Source organism: Pseudorca crassidens, chromosome 17, assembly GCF_039906515.1.
Source record: "Pseudorca crassidens isolate mPseCra1 chromosome 17, mPseCra1.hap1, whole genome shotgun sequence".
Lineage (NCBI taxonomy): Eukaryota > Metazoa > Chordata > Mammalia > Artiodactyla > Delphinidae > Pseudorca > Pseudorca crassidens.
The window spans coordinates 40241352-40263579 of record NC_090312.1 but is presented as its reverse complement, the minus strand read 5'-3'; the positions used below and the strand labels follow the sequence as shown (position 1 = coordinate 40263579).

General features: G+C 37.6%; 1 protein-coding gene across 2 annotated transcripts in view; it reads left to right on the top strand.

The window, feature by feature from the left end:
- Window positions 1–22228, top strand: part of CPQ (carboxypeptidase Q) — a 468037-nt gene that overhangs the window by 96155 nt on the left and 349654 nt on the right. For both annotated transcript variants that reach the window (XM_067711716.1, XM_067711715.1), the window contains exon 2: window positions 4981–5438. In XM_067711716.1, coding sequence (XP_067567817.1) covers window positions 5006–5438 — 433 coding nt within the window. In that variant the 5' untranslated portion in view covers window positions 4981–5005. The remainder of the gene's footprint in view (window positions 1–4980; window positions 5439–22228) is intronic.

Here is a 22228-nt window from a genome sequence, read left to right as displayed (position 1 = left end):
GTTCATTAAGTCCCCTGTTAGAGTGCCCTGGGGGTTTGTGTTCCACTTTGAAGCTTCACACAGGAGACCTTTTTAGTCAGACCTTGGGGAATAATTCCTTGCATCACTGCTGTATCTTCCACCATTTCCCCCGACTTATCATCCAACTCCTTGCCATTTTCTCCATAGCCCAAGTTTTGTAAAGCCTCCGTGTCTTTGCACGGTTTGTTTTTTCTGTTGGGTTATCTTTCCTTCAGTGCCACTCCCGCCTTTTTCACATGCCATCAGGAATCTCCTCCTAATCCCCTACTCCAGTTTGTTTCCACAGAAGCTTGTAACCACCTCAGTTGTAGGGTTTTCACATTATCTGTCTCTTTATTATACTTGGTGACTCTTTGAGGGTATGGATATTATCTTATAAATTGTGTCTCTGGTGCTTAGTAGGTAAGGTGCTCAATACATTTTTGTTAAATAACTGGAGAAATGAAGTTATGACCCAAGACAAAGCACCATTTGCAATTATAAAGGGGAAATGTTTGAGATCAGTAATTCTGTTTGTCTTTGTTGATCACCATAGAATTGTTTGCTCCCTTTGCAGACTGTAGAAAAATACTATAGCTTGCTTAATTTTATTTGACTGAAATGACTGTATAGGGACATTTTCTATCTCTGAGCTAGGGCAGACTAACAGTCTTTCAGATCAGCAAACCCTCCTGGTGATCCCATAGGAAACTACTTAGGTCAGTGTGGTGCTAATGTTGTGTGGTGGATTTAAAAGGGTTCAGCTCCAATGACTGTATCATTCATGATTTTATCCAAATCCTCTTTTTTTCCTTAGGGAAACTGTTTACATGTTTATCACTTACTGTGTAAAACTGTACATTTTGATTTTCCTAAAATTATCTCTGAGCCACTAGGGCTATTCCTTGGTACAAGTATGAAAAGATATGGCGAGTAAATCTGTCTTCATGTTTTCCAAACCCTTCTTGATTTTATACAACAAAATAGTTCTACTTTTGGCCCGTCTTTTCACACTGGGGAGGGCTAGTGTTTTAGTCCTTTCATGCAAATATACTGGTGTCTTTGATCATCCTCTCACTTGGATTGACTCCAGTTCTAGAATGAATTTCTTGTTGTATGGTGATCCTAAATCTGTGAATTAGGAGAGAATTTCTTCAGATTGTCCTTCATTATTGGCTTTTATTTAATCTTATTCTGTCTGTATATTTCACTTTTAATTTTTATTATAATCCTCTATTTCTTGCTAGGAATGTACAAATTATGTATCAGAGTTGTACAAATTATGTACAAATTATGTATAGTCCCTGTGTTTTAAAATTACATATTATATTTGGGTTTTTTTCTCGAGTGGAATTTGATATAGCAATATCTTGTTCCATTTTTATTACCTCCTCAAATATAGACTGTTAGTTATAATTATTATTTTCTACTATTTATTACTGAAAACACATCTTAGTTGGACTCATGTACCTTTCTAAAAGTAATAATAATAAAAAAAGATTCTTGTAGTGCTCCATCGGAGAGATATATAATTATACATTCTAGCCGAGAATTACATAGGTAATTTTGAGATTATATTCCAGAGAAAACTAGGTTTAGAGTCAACTAACATGTATTTAGCGTTTACTTGTGTCAGGTGTTCTGGGTGATATCTCAGGTAATGCATTGTTTTGTGCCTTTGATCTTAGTAAACTTTATACTCAGGGAAAAACTGATCCATCGAAAGGTAAAAAACCATCATCTTTTAAATTAACCTACTTTTAAAAATAAGCACTTATTGCATTTCTGGGATTTGAAGAAACAGTGTAGTTAAGATAATCAGAACAACACTCGCAGATACCGAATTCTGTTTTAAAGTAATTATATCATTTTTTAGTGTCAAAATTAATTTAACTGACCATGTTAAGAAGCATTAAATATTATTATCAAAATGATGTGTTATCTGTTAATTCAATTGACATATATGCAAAAAGATGTAAAGATGATAGACTCAGGCACTGTTTTTCTGGACATATCTTTTAACCAGGATGTGGCATACAGATGATGTTCTAGTGGTGCTCTGAGGGATACCATTCACTCTTTTCTGCCTGCAGAGCCATTTCTTGAGCCTGTTCTGAGATGTTATGTCTTCTCTATAGATCTTCATGATCCCCTTTGTTCTTCTCTTTGTTCTGATGCTACTCTGTATACATATATTTTATTATAGGTATTCGCTTCTCAGACTGCATTTGGGTATCCTTCACTGAATTTCTATTATATGTAAATGCATATAGTTTCCTGGAAGAAAACTATTCTTAATCCTTTAGAAAGTATGTGCTAGCTGGTCCACTTACCTGGTTAATTGTAGTTGCTGGTTTGTCTGCTGCCTGGGAATCACAACGCAGGCCTTGATTAACTTTCTACGAAACAAGGATATGGACTAGGGATCCCTAAGCTCTCCTGTATCTCTACAATGTTGTCATAATATGATTCTAATCCATCACTAGAAATGCATTATGAAATCGTTAATTAATGTTTGCAGAAGGCTTACAGAACTTTTAGTGAGAAGTAGATACTTGTGTTTAGTGTCAATTAATAGATGGCTTATTAACCTTTATTTCTTTTTTAGCCCCAAGAACATTTTTCCAAATATATTGGAAAAATGTACTTTCAAGAATAAATTGCAATCTGGTGAAATATTTTGATTGCTTAATAAAATTTAGGTTTTAAAACAAGCATCAGTATAGTGACTGTACAAACGAAAAACCTATGCATTGACCCTTGAACAAGGAGGGGTATTGGTTCCAGGGTCCTCTGTGGATGCTGAAGTCCCGTAGTCAGCGCTCCATATCCGGTTCTGCATCCACGGATCCAGCCAGTCTCGGATCTTGTGGTACTGTAGTATATATGGGGAAAAGACCTGTGTAGAAGTGGACCGGGGAAGTTCAAACCTGTGTCGCTCAAGGGTCAACTGTAGTTACAATAAAAAAGAAAGCAGCAGCCATGTATAGTTTTAATAATTTTTAAAAATATTTTAAATATGATCGCAAGTTTTTAATTCCTACAGCTTCCTTGTGAAGGAGGCAAGATAAGTACTCTTCTGCTCTACGGAGGTGAGACCTAGAGAGGTTAAATGCTTATTCATTCCTTCTTAAAAGGGTATAGAGTGCCTATATATGGGTACAATGATGAATAAGTTACCCTATTTGACTTTGAGAGCAGGAGAGACAGATTTATAAACAAATGTATTTGTTGATAACATAGTTAATTATGGTAGAAACACAGAAAATGGTGCACGTGCCTCTGGGGTATTGTTTCGTGAGGCCTCACAGAAGAGGTGATTTTTAATGCATTCTCATTATAGACGTTTGCCAGGGTGAAGAGAAGGGCCTTGCAATAAAAGGGAACGAACATATGTAGAGACCCAGAGTTATAAAAGGGCCTGGGTATTTGAAGAACAGGGTCCAGTTCAGTGCAGCTAGAACATTACTGTCCAATATAAATATAAATATTATGTAAGTTAAAAATTTCTAATAGCTATATTAAAAAGTAAAAAGAAATAGGTGAGATTAATAATAATGTATTTTATTTAATCCAATATATCTGAAATATTTATGTTTTTTTTTTACACTTAAGTATGAAGTAGTTGATTTTGAAGATCAAATCAGGTATATATTTTACATGTACAAAACATCTCAGTTTAGACTAGCCACATTTCAAGTGCTATGTGTGTGTGCCTGTGAGAGAGAGAGAAAGGGAGAGAGAGGGAGAGAGAGAAGACATGAGAATGAGAATGAAAATGTGTTCACTCTAGAGGGGCAGGTAGAGAGATGAGGTTGAAGTGGTTGTTGGAACCATATTTTGAAAGGCCTTGTATGCTGCCTGAGTTTGGAGTTTATACTTATATCGTAGTTTATGACTGTGCTTCTCAAATTATCTGTGGTGAAGGACCAGATTTTTAAATTCAGAATTTGTTGCAGACTGATACTTTTGAAAAATGTAATAGTGAAGTAGAAAAGTAAAATGAAGTATCATTTTTTAGTCATTAGATTTGACAAATGTATAGTTGTTCTGTCAGTTATCTATAAAGGTGTCTAAGCCAGTGCTATCCAACAGAACTTTCTATGATGATAGAAATGTTCTTTCTGTGCTGCCCAATACAACAGCCACTAGCCCATGTGGCTATTGAGCATTTGAAATGCAGCTAGTATGGCTGAGAAGCCGATGATTTAATTTAAATCGTAATAACCACGTTGGACTATTGGCTACTGTGTTGCACATTACTGAATATGTTTACTCTTAATCTTTGTGTTTGTCTTTCGCGGACTTGTGAAAAACAATTGTGGACTGGCATGGGTCCACAAACATACTTTTAGCACTGTTCACAGCGTGGTCTCTAGGGCTGGAAAGCCTTTGTGTGTCTTTGGCAAGTTACTTAATCTCTCACTACCCCAGGATCCTCAGTTCTAAAATGAAGGCAATAATAAGAAACTGTTTCATAGAACTGTTGTGAGGATTAAATGTGGAAGGGTTGGGGTTAGGGAGAGCGTCAAGAAGAGATGATGTCTCTGAAAGGGCCTCGAAGGGTAAGTTCAATAGGCAAACAGGAGAGAGCATATCAGGTAGAGGGAACTCTGAAACATTTGGATCATACTGTGTTTTGAAGAAGGGGTAACACTGCCCTAGCCCTATCACTGCTCCCTCTATTTCTTCCTCTCTTTCCTAGTTATCTTCTTATTTTAATCTTTTAGCATATTTTAAACTGATTGCTAGGTGACATGTGATTTTGTAGTTTTAATACACGCTACCTGTCAATAAGGCCAATCATTGCCTCTTTTCTTCTTCATTCCTAGGAGTTATGGTGCCTGAATTTGATGGTAGAAATTGGGCAACAGTTGGGAAGGGGAATCCTGTTTGAAAAGCAGTCCCTGGGTTATGGGCAGATAGCTGTGAGATTCTTTTCCCCTAACACATATTTCTTACTTACCTTGATTATTTTAGGAAGAAAACAGACTGGGAAAAAAAAATGAAGTTCCATGTCTCCGTATTTGTTGGTGTTGTTCACTTTTTATCCCTGACCTCTGGGAAAGCTGTCTATGGGAATGGCATCTCTCAGAGGACTTTTCAAGAAATAAAAGAAGAAATAGCCTGCTATGGAGATGTTGCTAAAGCAATCATCAACCTTGCTGTTTATGGGAAAGCCCAGAACAGATCCTATGAGCGATTGGCACTTCTGGTTGACACTGTTGGACCCAGACTCAGTGGTTCCAAGAGCCTAGAAAAAGCCATCCAAATCATGCACCAAAACCTGCAGGAAGATGGGCTGGAGAATGTCCACCTGGAGCCTGTCAAAATACCCCACTGGGAAAGGGGAGAAGAGTCTGCTGTGATGCTGGAGCCGAGAATTCACAAGATGGCAGTTTTGGGTCTTGGCAGCAGCATTGGGACGCCCCCAGAAGGTATTATTTTGCCTTTTCAAGTCAATTTGCTGTGTTCTTTACTAAAACTAATGCCATGTGACATAACTGATTATAGTGTGCATGATTCATATTATAACTGGGTGATAAAAAGGAAGATAGAATCATTTTGCATTCCATTGGCTTGAGTTCCTTACTCTTACACTCCTTTTTTCTTCCTTTTTTTCCTCTCTGTCTTTTCTGAAAGCGTCCCTTTTTAAAATGAAGCATCTACAGCTATTGGTCCATGATACTTATGAACTGTATCACTTAATAATTTCTATCTAGTATATAACATTAGTATCATTCTGTAGAGAATTGAGATATGTGTAAATAGGTTATAAAAACTATGACTTCTTCTAAGTGGCCTCAGTGTACAGAATTTCTTAGAATTAATGAAATATGGGACAGAGCCTTGCACATTGAATTGATCTGAGGCAATTATTTTTACAGAACCTGAGGTCTCTAATGCAAGGGGTTGTCTAGGGTGGAGTTCTGTCTTTACTTATCAGCACTCTGGCTCAGCCTCATCAGACAATGTAAATGCTGAGATCAGGGATATAAAACCAGTCCACAGTGAGCTATCAGTTGGTGTTCGACTATTCATGGACTGTGCATGTATTCACAGACTATATTCCTATGGTAAAGGAACTACAGTCGGTCCTTGAACAACGCGAGAGTTGGGGCACCAACCCTCCACGCAGTTGAAAATCCGTGTATAACTTACAGTCAGCCCTCCATCTATACTGTTTGCTTCTTCTGTATCCGTGAGTTTCTGCATCTGCATATTCGCTAGCCATAGATCATGTAGTACTGTTGTATTGACTGTTGGAAAAAAATCCACGTGTAAGTGGACCTGTGCAGTTAAAACCTGCATTGTTCAAGGGTCCACTTTAGTTTATAAAAAAAAGCTAGTTGAGCTTCTTTAAAAAGTTTATAGAAACGTTTGGCCTTCTCTAATGCCAAGAGAAACACCCAGTAGAGAAGCAGATGGTCAGCTTTTTAAAAACATCTTTATTGAGATATCGGGACTTCTCTGGGGGTCCAGTGGTTAAGACTGTGCACTTCCATTGCAGGGGGTACGGAACAGTTCAATCCCTGGTCAGAGAACTAAGATCCCGCCTGCCTCACAGCCCAGCCAAAAAAACCCCCCAAAACAAAGAACAAAGCACTTTATTGAGATATAATTCACATACCATAATATTCACCCATTTGAAACGTGCACGTCAGTGGTGTTTAATATATTCACAGAATTGTGCAACCACCATCACTATCTAATCAGAGAACATTTCGTCACCCCCAAAAGAAGCTTTATATTCATTAGCAGTTATGCTCCATCCCTTTCCTACCACCCTCCTAAGCCCTAGGTAGCCACTAATTTGCTTTCTGTCTTTAGGGATTTTGCCTATTCTGCATATTTCACATGAATGAAATAATACACTATATTTTCTTTTGTGACTGGCTTCTTTCATGTAGCATGTATTCCAGGTTCATCCATGTTGTAGCATGTATCAGTGCGTAATTCATTTTTATTGTTGAATAATTTCCCATTTTACAGATATACCGTATTTTAGTTATCCGTTGATCAGTTGATGAGCATTTGTTTTTTTTCCCCACCTTTTGGCTATTATGAATAATGCTGCTATAAACATCCATGCATAAGTCTTTGTATGTACATATATTTTCATTTCTCTTGGGTATGTACCAAGGAGTGGAATTGCTTGGTTATATAATAACTCTATGTTTAACTTTCAGGGGAACTGCCAAACTGTTTTCCAAAGTGACTGGACCATTGTACATTTTCACTGATGTTTTCTAATTTTTACACATACTTGTCAACACTTGTTATCTGTCTTTTTGGTTACAGCTGCCCTAGTGGGTATGACGTGATATTCATTGTGGTTTTTATTTGCACTTCTCTAATGACTAATGATGTTGAGCATCCTTCCATGTTCTTATTTGCCATTTGTGTATCTTTTTCAGAGAAATGTATACTCACATCCTTTGGCCAGTTTTTAATTGTGCTATATGAATTTTTATTATTGAATTGTGAAAGCTCTTCATGTATTCTGGTTGGAAGTCTCTTATCAGTGTGATTTACTAAGGTTCTTTCCCATTCTATGGATTTTTTTTTTTTAACTTTCTCGATGGTAGTATTTGCTGCAGAAATGTCTTTAATTTTGAATTAGCACAATTTATCTAATTTTTTTCTGTTGCTTGTGCTTTTGGTGTTATATCTAAGAAACCATTGCCTAAACCAACGTCACAAAGATTTATTCCTAAGAGTTTTATTTATTCTTCTAAGAGTTTTATAATTTTAGCTCTTATATTTAGGTCTGTGAGTTAATTTTAGGTGTGAGGTAGGAGTCCAGCTTTTTTTCTTTTGCTGTGGTCATTCAGTTGTCTCTGCATCATTTGTTGCAAAGACTATTCTTTCCCCATTGAACTGGATGTATTTCATTAATTGATTTTCAGATGTTAAACCAACCGTGCATTCCTGGGATAAATCCCATTTGGTTATGGTGTATAATCTTTTTTTATATGTTACTGAATTCAGTTTACTAGTATTTCGTTGAGCAGTTTTACATGTGTATTCATAAGGGATATTGGCCTGTAGTTTTATTTTCTTTGTGTGATGTCTTTGTCTGGTTTGGTATCAGGGTAATTCTGGCCTCAAAGAATAAGTTGAAAAGTATTATGTTGTCTTCTGTTTTTCAGAAGAGTTTGTGAAAGATTGGTATTAATTCTTTAAGTTTTTGGTAGCATTCACTAGTGAAGCGATCTGGTTCTGGGATTTTCTTTGTGGGAAGATTGTTAATTATTACTTCAATATTTTTCCTTGGTATAGATCTATTCAGATTTTCTATTTCTTTTTGAGTCAGTTTTAGTAGTTTGTGTCTTTCTAGGAATTTATTAATTTTATACAAATTATGTAATTTTTTGGCATACAGTTATTTATAGTATCCACTTACAATTATTTTTACTTTTGTGAGGGTAAGGATTCAAATTATTGTTTGGTGTCATTTGCTTTCTGCCTGAAGAACTCTCTTTAGTTTGTTTTTCAAAGCCAGTCCACTAGCAGAGAATTCTCTAAGCTTTCATCCATATTTAGTTCTTTATTTAATCTTCATTTTTGAAACACAGTTTTACTGGTTATAAGATTCTTGATTCACAGCTTTTTACTTCCAACACATAGAATTTGTCATTCCATTGTCCTCTGGCTTCCATTGTTTCTGATGAGAAGTTAGCTGTTAATATTACTGGAATTCCCCTGTACAGGCATACCTTGGAGATATTTGGTTTGGTTCCAGACCACTGTAATACAGTGAGTATTGCAGTAAAGCGAGTCACATGAATTTTTTGGTTTCCTAGTGCTTATAGAAGTTATGTTTACACTATACCGTAGTTTATTAAAGTGTGTAATAGCAGTATGTCTAAAACAATGTACATACCTTAAATAAAAAATAATGCTGTTGGGGAAATGGCACCAATAGACTTTCTCAACACAGGGTTGCCACAACCTTCAATTTGTAAAAAACACAATATCTGCAAAGCACAATAAAATGAGGTATGCTCCTTGTGACAAGTCATTTTGCTCTTACTGATTTCAAGATTTTTTTCTTTATTTTTTGTTTTCAACATTTTAATTTTGACATATGTAGGTGGGAATTTCTTTGCTTTTATCTTGCTTAGGGGTTGTTGAGCTTCATGTATAGATGAATGTTTTTCATCAATTCGGGAAGTTTTCAGCTTTTTCTTACTATGAATATATTTTCTATCCCTGTTTTGTTCTCTTTTCCTTCTGGTACTTCCATTATTGAGTATGTTGGTGCACTTAAAGGTGTCCCACATTTCTCTGAGGCTCTGCTCGTTGTTCTCCACCTTTTTTCTCTCTGTTCTTCAGATTGCATAATCTGTATCAATCTGTCTATTAAGCCTAGCTTAATAATATTTTCCGCTGTGTCAGAATAGCTTATTTTTCAGCCAGTATTTGGTTAGAGGTTGTGCTTAAGCCTCTTGTGCCAGTAAGGCTTCTGCCCTTTGTTGATGGATCTGTGTGCAGCTTGGAAAATGTTTTCAATCTGACCCATGTCCGGTTTTTGATTGTTCCTAAGTAGGACCATGTGGATAGCCTTCCCAGGCCCCAGGGTTTATTGTGATCCAGGGAGGGTTTTCCTTGGTCGCTTTTTCCTCCCTGGTTCTTTTTGTTAAACTTCTGATTGTTCTGCCATTTTGCTTGCTGTTAGCAGTATCGTAAAGCTACCAGTACCCCCTAACTTGTTCTCTACCAAGCTCTCCATCGTTTCCAACAACACCCTTAGGCATGGGATTCTCTATGTTCTGTTCCAAATAAAGTCACTGCCCTGGTTAAGAACTGCAAAGCTCTTCATCCTCCTGGGTTGCCTCTTCCCTGGGAGTTCCCAGGAGCTAGGCATAGTGATAGTGGCCTGCTTCCCCAGAGTGATATCCCTGGCAGGTGCTAGAAGGGGATGGTGGTAGCTACTGATCTTTTCAGCTTGCCTCTCCCAGCATGAGACCTCTGCCTATGAATGAGTTAAGATAGCAGTGATCAGGGTCCCAGTTTTCTCATGGCTATACTTGGGGTAGGACTTCCACCATACAAGTAGGGGCTGGGTAGAGGAATGGGGACCTAGTCCTCTTGGAGTGGAGTGGCCATAATAGAGTTTCTGTAATATGCAGTTGGGGATGGGAGAAGGAAGCAGGTGATGGCCAAATGCTACAGACTCTCATTGTTCTAACTTAGATTTAGTATATTTTCGTGAATGAATGTTTCTCCACTTGCTGTATGCCCTTAGGACAGTTTTGAGAGACTGTAAGTGATTTTTTAAAAATATTTTTTCCCAGTTAAATGTTTTGTAGGGAGGAAGATCTGCCAAGTTTCTCACTGTACCATTCTGGAAGTACCACTGGGACGGCTAGTTTTGGTCTCTCTGAGGCTGTGTGAATAGGTGGTAGAGTCCTCTAAGGTGTTAGGGACCCCTCAGCTCGGGTTCTATATTGTCGACCAGGAGTTTGTTTAATTGCCTTCTGTTGTTACTCATCTGTGTTAGACACCAGCATATATACATATTTATTTCCTTTTTAGCCCTCCTAACTATCAATATCTTTACTTGTTTGTTTGTTTTGTTATGTTTTGATTTTAACAAATGAGAAAACCAGACTACAAGAGATTAGGTAATTTGCCCAGGGTTACACAACTAGTGAGAGACCAAGTTCAGGTATGAACCACTGTCAAACTCCAGACTTTGTGCTTTTAGTCATTAGACTATATGGCCTCACATACAGATATTTTAATGTTATTTTCATTTATAAGATTTCCCTTTTTATCCATTTGACTGAAGCAGATCTGTCTCAAAAGTTGCTGGTACTTATACTGCAGATGATACTGGTATCTGTACCTTTGGACATTTTTTCTCATTTTCCTTTATTTTGTATCCTCATTTCTTGTTTCTGTAACTGGGCCTGCTATTCCCTGGCTATCTGCCTGGGAAAGCTGAGCCAAGTTACAGATTGCTCCTGGGCCCTTAAAAACCCAGGGGAAGTGAATTTTACTCACTGGAATCTATTGTGGTGTCCCAAGACTCACTTTCACCCCATTCTTCATTCCATGGAACTCAAGGTAGATAAACAATTGCCTGGCAACTGGGCTATTTTAAGCTCTAAGGAGACTGGAGAGTTAGGCTGGACCAGGTGTGGAAAAATTCCCACAGGAGATAGGGTAAAGTCTGCATAAAGGGACCTCTAGGTACAGGTGCAGATCTCATCTGCCAGGAAACCCATGTCATAGCCTTGGTTTAGCCACCTACTAGTTGTGTGACTCTGGCCCAGTCATTTAATCTCTATGGGCCTTAATTTTGTCACCTATAAAATGAGAGATGGCTGGGAAATGAATCTGTAACATCTTTCTAGATTAGAAAGGCTGTGGTTTTTCTGAGAATCCACAAGGGATCAGTGAAGATGATCACAAGATCACAAGAGCAGTATTCTCCTAGGCATGTGCTACGGAGCAGATTCCTTATGTAACCAGAGCGAATTTTTTTAAACTTTCCAATTCTAGACTTGAGTATTACAGTGTGTATTAGTTTATTTGTGTGAGCTCTCTGTGGAGAGCTGGGAGAAGACTTCCTACTTGCATTTCCAAGACTACTGGATGTCCTGCAAGCCCCACAAATTCAGCATCTTGTCTGTGTTTCTCATATTCGTTAATGACATTGCCAACCGCCAAGAGCTCAGGCTCAGAGCCTCAAAATTCTGCTAGTATCTGATATGGTATCTTGCTTTCATGTTTTTGTCCCCTGTCAGGAATGCCCTTATTTAAGGATGCAGCTTGAATGTCTCCTCTTCTATGGAGACATTTCCTATGCTTGCTCATCCCCAAGGAAGTATTGACAACTTCCTCCTTTCTGCTTTTCTTGTGCCCTGTACTTGCTTATGTCATAAGCATTTCTGTACAGATAATAAGCCTCTCAGAATCAGAGATCCCAGTTTCAGTGGTTCTCAACTGGTGATAATTTTGCTCCCTAGAGGAAATTTGGCAATGTCTGGACACATTTCTGATGGTCATGACTGAGAGGGGGTGCTACTTGCCTTTAGTGGGTGGAGGTCAGGAATATTGCTAAACATCCCACAGTGTACAGAACAGCCTTCCCCTTCCCCCACATCAAATAATTATCCATTCTAAAATGCCAGTAGTGCTGAAGTTGAGAAACTCTGCCCTAGCTCTTAACATAATGTTTCATACACAGAAAAGTTTTGAGAAATATTCGTTGAATGATTGAGTCTTTCCATTTATCTCACTCCAACATTCAGTTGGTCACCAAGACTTAAATGTCAAATGACTCCAGTTTTCTATTCTCACTCTCACATCAGAGTTGAGGACCTAACATCTCCTGCCTACAGTGTTATAGTCGCTTCCTAACTGATCCTCCTCACTCCAGTCTCATTTTAATCAATTTCCATACTGCTGCTTCAATTGTCTTTGTAAAATATAGATCTCATTATGTCACTCTCTTACTTAAAATCTTTTCACTGTTCAGGGTATAGTTCAAATTCTTATGACCTTTAAAAAAGTGACCTCAGGCTGTGCTTCTGAGCTTACGTCTAGTTCCTCCCTAGCCACACACCATGGTCCTAGCTGCTCTTGCCTGGACGTGTTCATACTTCCTTGACTTAAAAACTGCTTCCTGGAGCTCTGCTAACCCAACCCTAATCCCAACCCAACCTAACCCTTCTCTGCTTGGAAAATCCCTGCTCATTTTTAAAGACTCATTTAAAGTGGATCTTTTCTCTAAAGTCTTTCTTGAACGTAAACCTAAATAAATGTAATTGTTCTTTCATCTCCATTCTCATAGCACTTTGTTTGCCTATATTATACAATGATCACAGTTTACTGTAGTTGATTGTTCACATGGTTATCTCTTCTGAGAAACTGTGACCTCCTCTGGGGTAAAAGCCACATCTTGTTTATCTGTGTATCTCATTTAGTGCTATACCTAGTAATGTAATACAAATGCATATTAAATAGCTGTTGACCTGATGGGTCATATCACACATCTGAAAAGAATATTTAAAAACTTAATTAAAAAAATAACAAAACTTATTTATACTCAAGCTTCCTTTAGCCTCATGTGATTTCCATAGGTCTTTATGTCATATCCAAATAACAATAAGGTTCGGTTTGCATCTGAAGTGAAGGCACCTAGGAAGGAGAAGGATAAATAAACATCAGTCAAGTCACAATGAGGTTGTTTACCAGTCAGTTCTTTCTGAAAACTTCAGCAACATGGATCAGAAAGCTACAGCTTAAGCTTATTCCAAAATCTCACTGTTTTAATCGTATGGAAACCTAAAATAGCCTTCCAGCATACTCCCAGCGCATCCACTAAACGAAGACATTCTACAGCCAATACTTTGATCCATTTCTTAGTGAGATGCTAACTAATTTACGCCCAAGGTCCCACCATCAGATAATTAGTTATTTGTACCTGTCCTCTTTTCCTCCTTTGGTCTCATCAGGAAAACAGCATTTTCACTGTTTTTTGTTCTTTGGTTTTTTTTTTTCAGGGCTTAATCTTTGTCTGATATCTAATTGCAGTATGAGCAGAAGTGCTCTTAAGGAGCCTGTATCCACAGATGATACTTAGAATTTGGAGGTGTGGGATCAGCTGAAGGATCTGATTCCAAAATGTCACAGGTTGCAAATTCCCTCTCTCAGCATCAAATCAGGATTGGAAATGAGGAGGAAGGGGGCAAAGGAACTCATTTATTGAGAGCCTGTCTATTATATGCTAGTGATTGTGCAGATTCTTTTACTTACATTGTCTTTTGGGATAGGTGTTCACACTTGACAGATGGCAGGCTCTGGGAGGTTTAGCACTTTGTCCAAGGTAACACAGCATATAATATGTGGCAGAGTCATGTCCTAAGTCATACCTTCCCAATGGCCTTCTTTTTCACCTAGCCTCATGGTGGGTCTTTCTGCCCACATCTTGCAGGTATATCTGTTTTCCTCTTGGCTGTTTCCTCAAGAATAGGGCCACCACATCTGTCTCCTGTGTGCCTTTACACTCTCACACAAACACAACTTAAAAAGCACAAACCACAAGACGAAAACATTACCGAATTTGATTGCATCAGAATTAAGAATTTCTGTTCAATGAAGGATACCATGCACAAAGCTGTTAGGCAGATGGAAAAATGGGAGAAGATACTAACACTGTCTAAAATCATTATGAGATTAATATGTAGGCTATGAATTACTGGAAATCAAAAGAAAAAGGCAGTAACCCTAATAGAAAAATGGACAACGGCTCTGAATAAGCAGTGCAAAGAAGAGGAAGCCTGAATGCTAACAAGTGTATAAAGAGATCTTAACTCATTAGCAATCACAACAATGAAAGTTTTAAAAATGAGATCATTTTACAGCAGAGATGTAAAATGCATTGGTGATGCTGTGGTGATATAGGAACCCTTCCCTATACATTTATTGGTGGGCATGAAGCATGGTGCCACAATTCTGGAGAGCAAACTGGTAATATTTAGCCCACTTAAATATATTATCATACCCAATGAACAAATAATTCACTTCCTTAGTATATTTCCCAAAGAAATTGTCACAGGGGTCCCTAAGGGTACATAACAAGGATGATTATTATGGCCTAATTTTGGGGGGTAGTGTCCATCTGGTGGTCCATCACTGGGAGAGTAGACATGTAAAATGTGGTAGATGCTCCTCAGGGTATGTTATACAGAAGTTGGAAGCAGCAGACTAATATATATAGAAAAGGAATATATATCTATATCTATATATATCTATATCTATATCTATCTATCTATCTATCTATATATATATATATATATATATATATATATCGTGGATGTATCTTACATGTATAAAGCCGGGTAATAAAAGTAAAAAGTAGAGTGACATATATAATACAGTTGCATACATATACATACAATTTTTGCATGCACTCAGAATTATAGTTCACATTTTACAAGAAGGCACATAAGCAAAAAATATCTTAGAATGGTTGCCTACCCAGGACGTGGGTTGGAGGTAGGAATGAAGATGGGGATAAAAGAGAATAAATAAATTAAAAACAAGAAAATAAAACAAGATACTTGCCTTGAATAGGCCAATGAAGATGGTATGCTGTGAGCTAAGGAGTATAATTAGCCTAGCACTTTGTATCTGATACTAAAAACAGAAATCCACTTGTCAGTCCATGAGTCATGAGGTTAAGGTAGGTATTTGGGTAATTTGTCATATTCTCCAAGAGGAAAGGAAACCACTTCTCCTTTACTTTTTAAACATTATCCAGTTACCTCTTCATCCATAATCTTATGATAATCACTTCGATTTATACTTATACAATGTAAAATCTTTACTTTTTACTTACAGGTTTTAGTTTTCATGTAATACATATCTCTGTCATTTTTATCCTCTAATTTTCAAAGCTCTGGAAGCAGGGATGATGTCTCTTTTCATTTGCTTTGTGTAGCCGTCAGTATAGTAAGACCTTTAAATCACATTAGTTTAATTTTTTGGAAAATCTTCTAGGAAGAGGTTTTCTTTTTAAATCTAAAAGTATGGATAATGTTCCCTGGAGACTTGATGATGAAATAATGTAGGTTGATAGTACCCAGGTATCCTTTCTAATAAACACCTTTCTCCAGCTCACATTTCATCCCTTCCTTTCCTTTAGCAAATCTCTGACTCCTTTTTACTAATGGAAAATACCGTTGTTTAATAACTATAGGTTTTTGATAGCTGATGATGTGGGTGAATCTAAGAAATGTGTTCAATAATCAAAAGACTACAATTAGTATTGAACTTCATCATGTAGAACTAGGAAATCTAGATATTTCTTCTCAATAGTTGTGAATCTGTGTCTCTTTATTTTTCTTTCTCTTTGTATCTCTGTTATTTGCTCTGTCTCTCTGTGTGTTTCTTTCTCTGTACCTCTCTGTACTAACCATCTCTGCCCTTCTCTTTTACTCTCTTTATTTCTCTCTTATTCCTTTTTGTTTTGGACTCTGTCTTTTCATTTTGTCTTTTCGTTTCCTACCTCCTATTTTCTGGTTCATTGCCTCACCAACAGTCCAAGGCTGATGTCTCTGTAGCTATGTCAGGTTATTGCTCTAGATTTAATTGGAACTTCTGTCTTTTTCTTAGTCTGTAAAAGTCCTCTTTGACAGCCTCATTGTGTTCTTAGAATTACAGTCACTTGAAGCAAGTTGGTGAGCACATGTTTTGTACTCTTATAACAGTAAAGAAAAAATTCGTGATGCATTTCACATTGAAAGTGATTTCCTAACAATCAGTGCCATTTTCATGGTTGTTGGAAAAGTGCATCAATAATATAAATTAGCTGAAGCCACTTTGATTTCTCCAGGGGCAAGTCCATAGGCCAAGGCTTGTAGCACACTCCTTACATTCTTGATTTTCTTTGTCTGAAAACATTGCATGTAAATTTTCCAGGAAGTTTCAGAACTTTATATCATCAAATTGAAACATTTTCCTGAGGAAATATTAAGATTTGTCCTCTTTAGAAGTAGATGGCTTAAAGGTTTTAGATCAACTACTGGTAAATCATTGGGTCCTCAAGGCCTGATTGACAAAGTGGCTGATAAATAACCCCCTGGGACCAGATGTCATCCACCTAGTATTTTTGAAGGAAGTTGAGGGTGAAACTGTCAAAACTTGATTAAAAGTTAATCCCTGTTATTTGCCACTGAGCCGGAGATTATCAGCATTGTGACCACCTTGCTTAGGAATTCTTCCAAGAAGACCTTGAGAAGTACATTTTGTTGGTGATCATAACTTCTTTATTTCATCCTTGTATATGACAAGGTAATGTGTAGGGCACTTATGAATGGTGCACATAGATGACAGAAGGTGATGTCTGAATAATGGTGGAAACCTAAGATAGGACCAGATCAGATTTATAACCAGTGGGAACTGGTATACACTTAGAAATAGGGGAATTTTTGGATAAACATTTTTCAGAAAACGTTCTCTTGGCTCTGTGACAAATAGATGGAAAGGAGAAAGATCACAGGGAGTTCAGACTTGAGGGACTAATAGTTTGGACTAATAGCCTCAGAAATGGAGACAAGAATTTTTTTTTTTTTTTTTTTGCTGTGCCATGTGTCTTGTAGGATCTTAGTTCCCTGACCAGGGATTAAACCCAGGCCCCCACAGTGAAAGTGCTGAGTCCTAACAACTGGACTGCCAGAAAATTCCCCCACGGATATTAGTAAATAAAGATCAGTGAATGCCTTTTAGATATGAGACATCAGGAATGGGAGGAATCAAAGATTACAGAGCTTTCAAGTCTGAGTTAGTAGAAAAACCATAGTGATGTCACAGAGAGGAGAGGCCTGGGGAAGGAAGCTGGCTGAAGACAGTGGATAATAGGGTTACTTTTTAATACACTGACCTTTTGAGGTTGATTCCATAGAAAACATTCATGTCCTCTTATAGAACTTCCCCAGATGCCACAAAATGTTAACAATGGACCAGGGTGGTCACTAATTCCACCCTTGTGGCATTTCTTATTTTCTCTAGTTAAATTCTATATACAAACGATTGAATTCTCTGTTGATACTGCCATAACAGTGATTCATGTTTACTTAGCTGTCAAATCAATGTATTGTGAGCTTGATTCAGAAAAGAGCTGCCTATAATCTCTGTCTCTGTAGCCCCTAAGGTAGCACTTCTCACATGGCAGGCGCTCAGTAATTGGTTATTGCATTGGCACCCACTGTATGCCCAGCCCAGGGTTAGGTGGCGATGATACCCAGATGAGTCAAATAAGGAGAAAAGCACTGGTGTAAATAAGATGGGAACATAGAGAAGATGGGGATTAGTTGCATGTGTGGGTTGAACAAGCCTTCAGAGGGACATGGCATTGAAGGATGAAGGATTCATTCAGGCTAAGAAGCAAGAAAACATATTCTTAGGACTGGAAAGAAGAGCAGAGGCATGAGGGTGTAAAAGTTTCCGATGAATTTACCTTATGACCGGAGGAGTATGTTTATAGAGAGAAGAAATAAGTGGGTGGTGATAGGACTGGAAAGCTACAAAGGTAGACTGAAGAAAACCTTGCTAAGGTCATCTTATGTATTCTTACCTTTCTTAGGACAGAAATCATTTCTAGGGTGAGGAAAGAAGGGAAGGGAGATTAGATGGCAGCCTAAATTGGTATCTCTTAGTCAAGCTTAAAGAACTAGCTGTAAAGAGTTTTGAGTTTTAATCTTTGTTACTACATCACGTGACCGGGACAAAGTTAAAAAAATTCTCTGAACGATTTGGGGTGAGTTTCTTTGGTTATAAATATTACTAGAAGTTGCATAATTTGTATTTGATATGAGAATTCCTGAGTTATTTTAGTAGGATATCTAGTGTTTTGGTTTTCAAAAATCTGCTGAACCAAACAATAGCTTATACTCTCTTGATCATACAGGATCAATGAAATAATTTCCAGTCTCACCTTCACAGGCAACTGTTAATCTCATTGTTTACTAAATAAAGTTCGCTTCCTCCTTTACGTTGCCATCTTGTCATATATCTGTCAGTCTTACTATGATCCAAATGACTTTAAAGCTAATACGGCTTTTAGTAAAAGAGTGCTTTGCAAAGTGTGTTTTTATTCAGACTGCCATATTGTGCTGCCTTACCTTTCAAGTGGATTTTCTCTACCTAATTTGGGGGAGATTACCACAAAACATTCAGGGCTTTGTTTTCTGAGAAGGCTGCTGGCTGTCTCTCTCAGTTCACGGAACAGGACATTTGCCATCAGACTGCATTTATGCATTATTTTCATCCTGAAGAGCATTTACTAAGCACTCATTTGTGGGTACCACAGGTGATATACTGGTCTGAACGAAAACTGAATAGCTAATGATGTGCACGCAGGAAGTGTAAGTTACATAGGGTCTTTTAAAACAGCATTTTCCTGATTTTAAAAGTAATGCATTTCTTTTCAAATGTAGAAATTTGAAAAATAAAGAAAAGCACAAGTAGGACTATAAAATAACATGAAATCCTATTGCCCCAAAGTAAGAGCTAAGAACATGTTGGTCTGTATACATACTCTATTTTTTTTTTCATTTGAATGTTTCTATGTGTTTACAGTACATTGTGAACATTTCTCCTCATTTTAATGTCTGTATAGTATAATTGTTCAGAACCTGGCTTTGAGGTTGTCTCGTGATTCGATTGCTAATTGGCAACATGACCTTTATCAAGTTATTTAACCTTCCAAAGGCTCTGTTGTGTTTTCTGCAAAATGGTGATAATAGTATTCACCCCATAGGGTTAGAATGAGGGTGAGAAAACGCATTTAGAGAATTCAATGCCTGCCACATAGCGTTTTATTATCTGAGTCCTTCATTATTGGATATTTCAGTTGTGTGTAATGTTTATTTCTGTCTGTAGTATTTGCTAAGCTACCTGACACAATTGGCGTTACCAGATTCCTTCTGTGCAGTTATTGATTTGTGTGTCTAGTTCAATTACCAAAAAGAACTGCTGAGCCAGACTCAAACCCCACTGTAGGTTGTCCCCTGTGGGAGTTTTTCCATGGATTTCTGACACTTGGGACTTCTCTCAGTTGTCCCCCTCATATGGCTTTGGTCACACCACATGACCTCACTTGGTTGACATGGGGTTTATTTCTGTAGCGATGTTACTCTCTCGCATGCCCTGCACAATAGGACTTGGTAGGAATGAAACCTGGCTGGATGGGGCTGGTAGCAGAGATGCACTCGGCCCTCCGCATGGGTCTAGAGGCTGGATCTGAGTCACGGCTGGCAATGGGGCCAGTCATAGGATCTTGAGTGGCCACCAGAGCCCCTGTAAACAGGGTACTGAAGTCTGGGGATGGAACAAAGTTGGGATTTAAGGAGCGGAGTCAGATGTTACCAGCATGAGGTGGGATGGACAAGGGGATGAAACTAGCATAGCTTTAATGAATTTTGCTTCTATTTTAGTTGGAGATATTGGCTCAGCAGTGTGGGTGTCTTCTTGTATCACGCTATTCCTCCCCCATTTCCAACTTATATACTTACTGAAAGTATAATAAAAATGAGATAATATTTAAGTTTAATGAAATTTTAAAAGTTTGACTCTAGCAAAATGCTCTGGGGCAGTGGAAACTCCAAGTGCTACCAGAGTATGAGTTGCTACTCGAGAACTGCTATGCAAATGAGCAAATCCTGATTCTAGACACACACCCTAAAGAAACTCTCACACAGTACTTAAGGAGACCTGTACAAGAACGTTTATTGCATTGCTGCTTGCAATAATAAGGAATTATTATTACAGGGGAGTGGATAAGTAAATTGGAGCAGATGTAGACAGAGGAGTACTAGAAAGCAGTTCAGACGGATGAACTAGAGTTACATGTATCAGCCTGAATCAACACTGAATGTTAAAAAGTGAGTTGATGAATTATAGGTATGTATCATACAATTTATAGGAAGTTAGTTAAACACACAAATCATTCTATATTTAACCGTTTATATATAGTGAAGGTTTAAACACGTGTATAGTTTGAACACCACATTTAGATAATAAGTGTTATCTCTGGAGAAAAAAAGAATGAGATGCGGGAGATAAAACATTGCAGATTTGTATTCAATGGATATTTACGGAGAAAAAAGAACTGAAATAAAGACCACAAAATATTAAGATGTAAATATGTTTTACATGATTAACATATTTCATGATTTACTAAAATGGGGAAGAGAGGGCAGAGGAAATTAATATATGACCACCATAAAGAGAAATTCCAGCAACGCAAGGGGAAGTCAGTCTCTGTTGAACCGCTGATCTCTGGTTCTGGTTCCCTTTACTAGAGGAAACCACTTAGCTGTTGCCCATGAATCCTTCTTATGACAGTCTGTGATATAGAAGCATATTGTATATTCTTTCCCTTTCTACCTGCACAGTCAATGATCTTTGCTCTTTTCACTGAACTGTATATATCTCGGAGATCATTCATCCTATACTTTGTGACAATTTCTTCTCAAGAAATTTGTGCTTCATGAAGGTAGGTACAACCATAGTTTCTTTTTTTTTAATTGAAGTGTAGTTGACGTATAATATTATATGTTACAGGTATATAATACAGTGAATCACAAAATTTAAAGTTTATACTCCATTTATAGTTATTATAAAATATTGGCTATATTCCTCGTGTTGTACAATATATCCTTGTAGCTTATTTTATACATAGTAGTTTGTATCTCTTAATCCCCTACCCCTATATTGCCCCTCCTCCCTTCCCTCTCCCCAACGGTAACCACTAGTTTGTTCTCTATATCTGTGAGTCTGCTTCTTTCTCGTTACATTCACTAGTTGTATTTTTTAGATTCCACATATAAGTGATACCATAAAATATTTGTCTTCCTCTGTCTGACTTATTTCATTTATAGCATAATGCCTTCCAAGTCCACCCATGTTGCCGCAAATGGCAAAATTTCATTCTTTTTTATGGTTAAGTAGTATCCCATTGTGTGTATATATATATGTATATATATATACCGCAAGCATAGTTTCTTTAAAGTTCAAGTTTGAAATCATTGATCTAGAATACACAGGATCAGTTTTAGATACTAAATTGTAAAGACAGTTTGTGCTCAGACCCAGACCAACCGTGAAACCAAAGTATATTTATATTCACATTTGAAAGTTTCTTTACCCAGTTTAGTTTGTCAAACAGTTGAATGTATTAAGCTTGGGACCACAGACAATGGCAGGGTGAACATATGTGAGGGATTCACACCCCTCAAGGAAAAGTGCACTTTTTATGGCCTTGGGCAAAGCTGGGGTTTGGTACTGCTGTTAATTTTTCAAGTCACTCTACTGAGACCATGCCTGCATCTTGGTGTTGCTGTTGAATCCAGATAATGTTAATTTTGTCCTCATTTGTATTCTATTCAGTTTTACCAAACTGTTTAGTTAGTGATTTTTAGGAAGATTGGTAAGATTGTAACAGTATAGTTCTATTTTAAGAAAATGGGCGAAAAATGCCTTTGAAATTACCTATGTCTTTTTTTGAGCTAAAGAAGGAAAAATAAAATTATGAACAAGTGAAGTGGGTCTTGGTAGCTGAGCTGTAGCTGCCAGGTGTCTGGCCAGGCTTTGGGAGAGTTTGTTGTGGGATCACAATGAGCTTGGACACACCCAGCGCGGAAAGTCCCTGATCCTTGTCATCACACAGCTTGGCTTACAGCCCTCTCCTCTCAAACGTGGAGGCTTC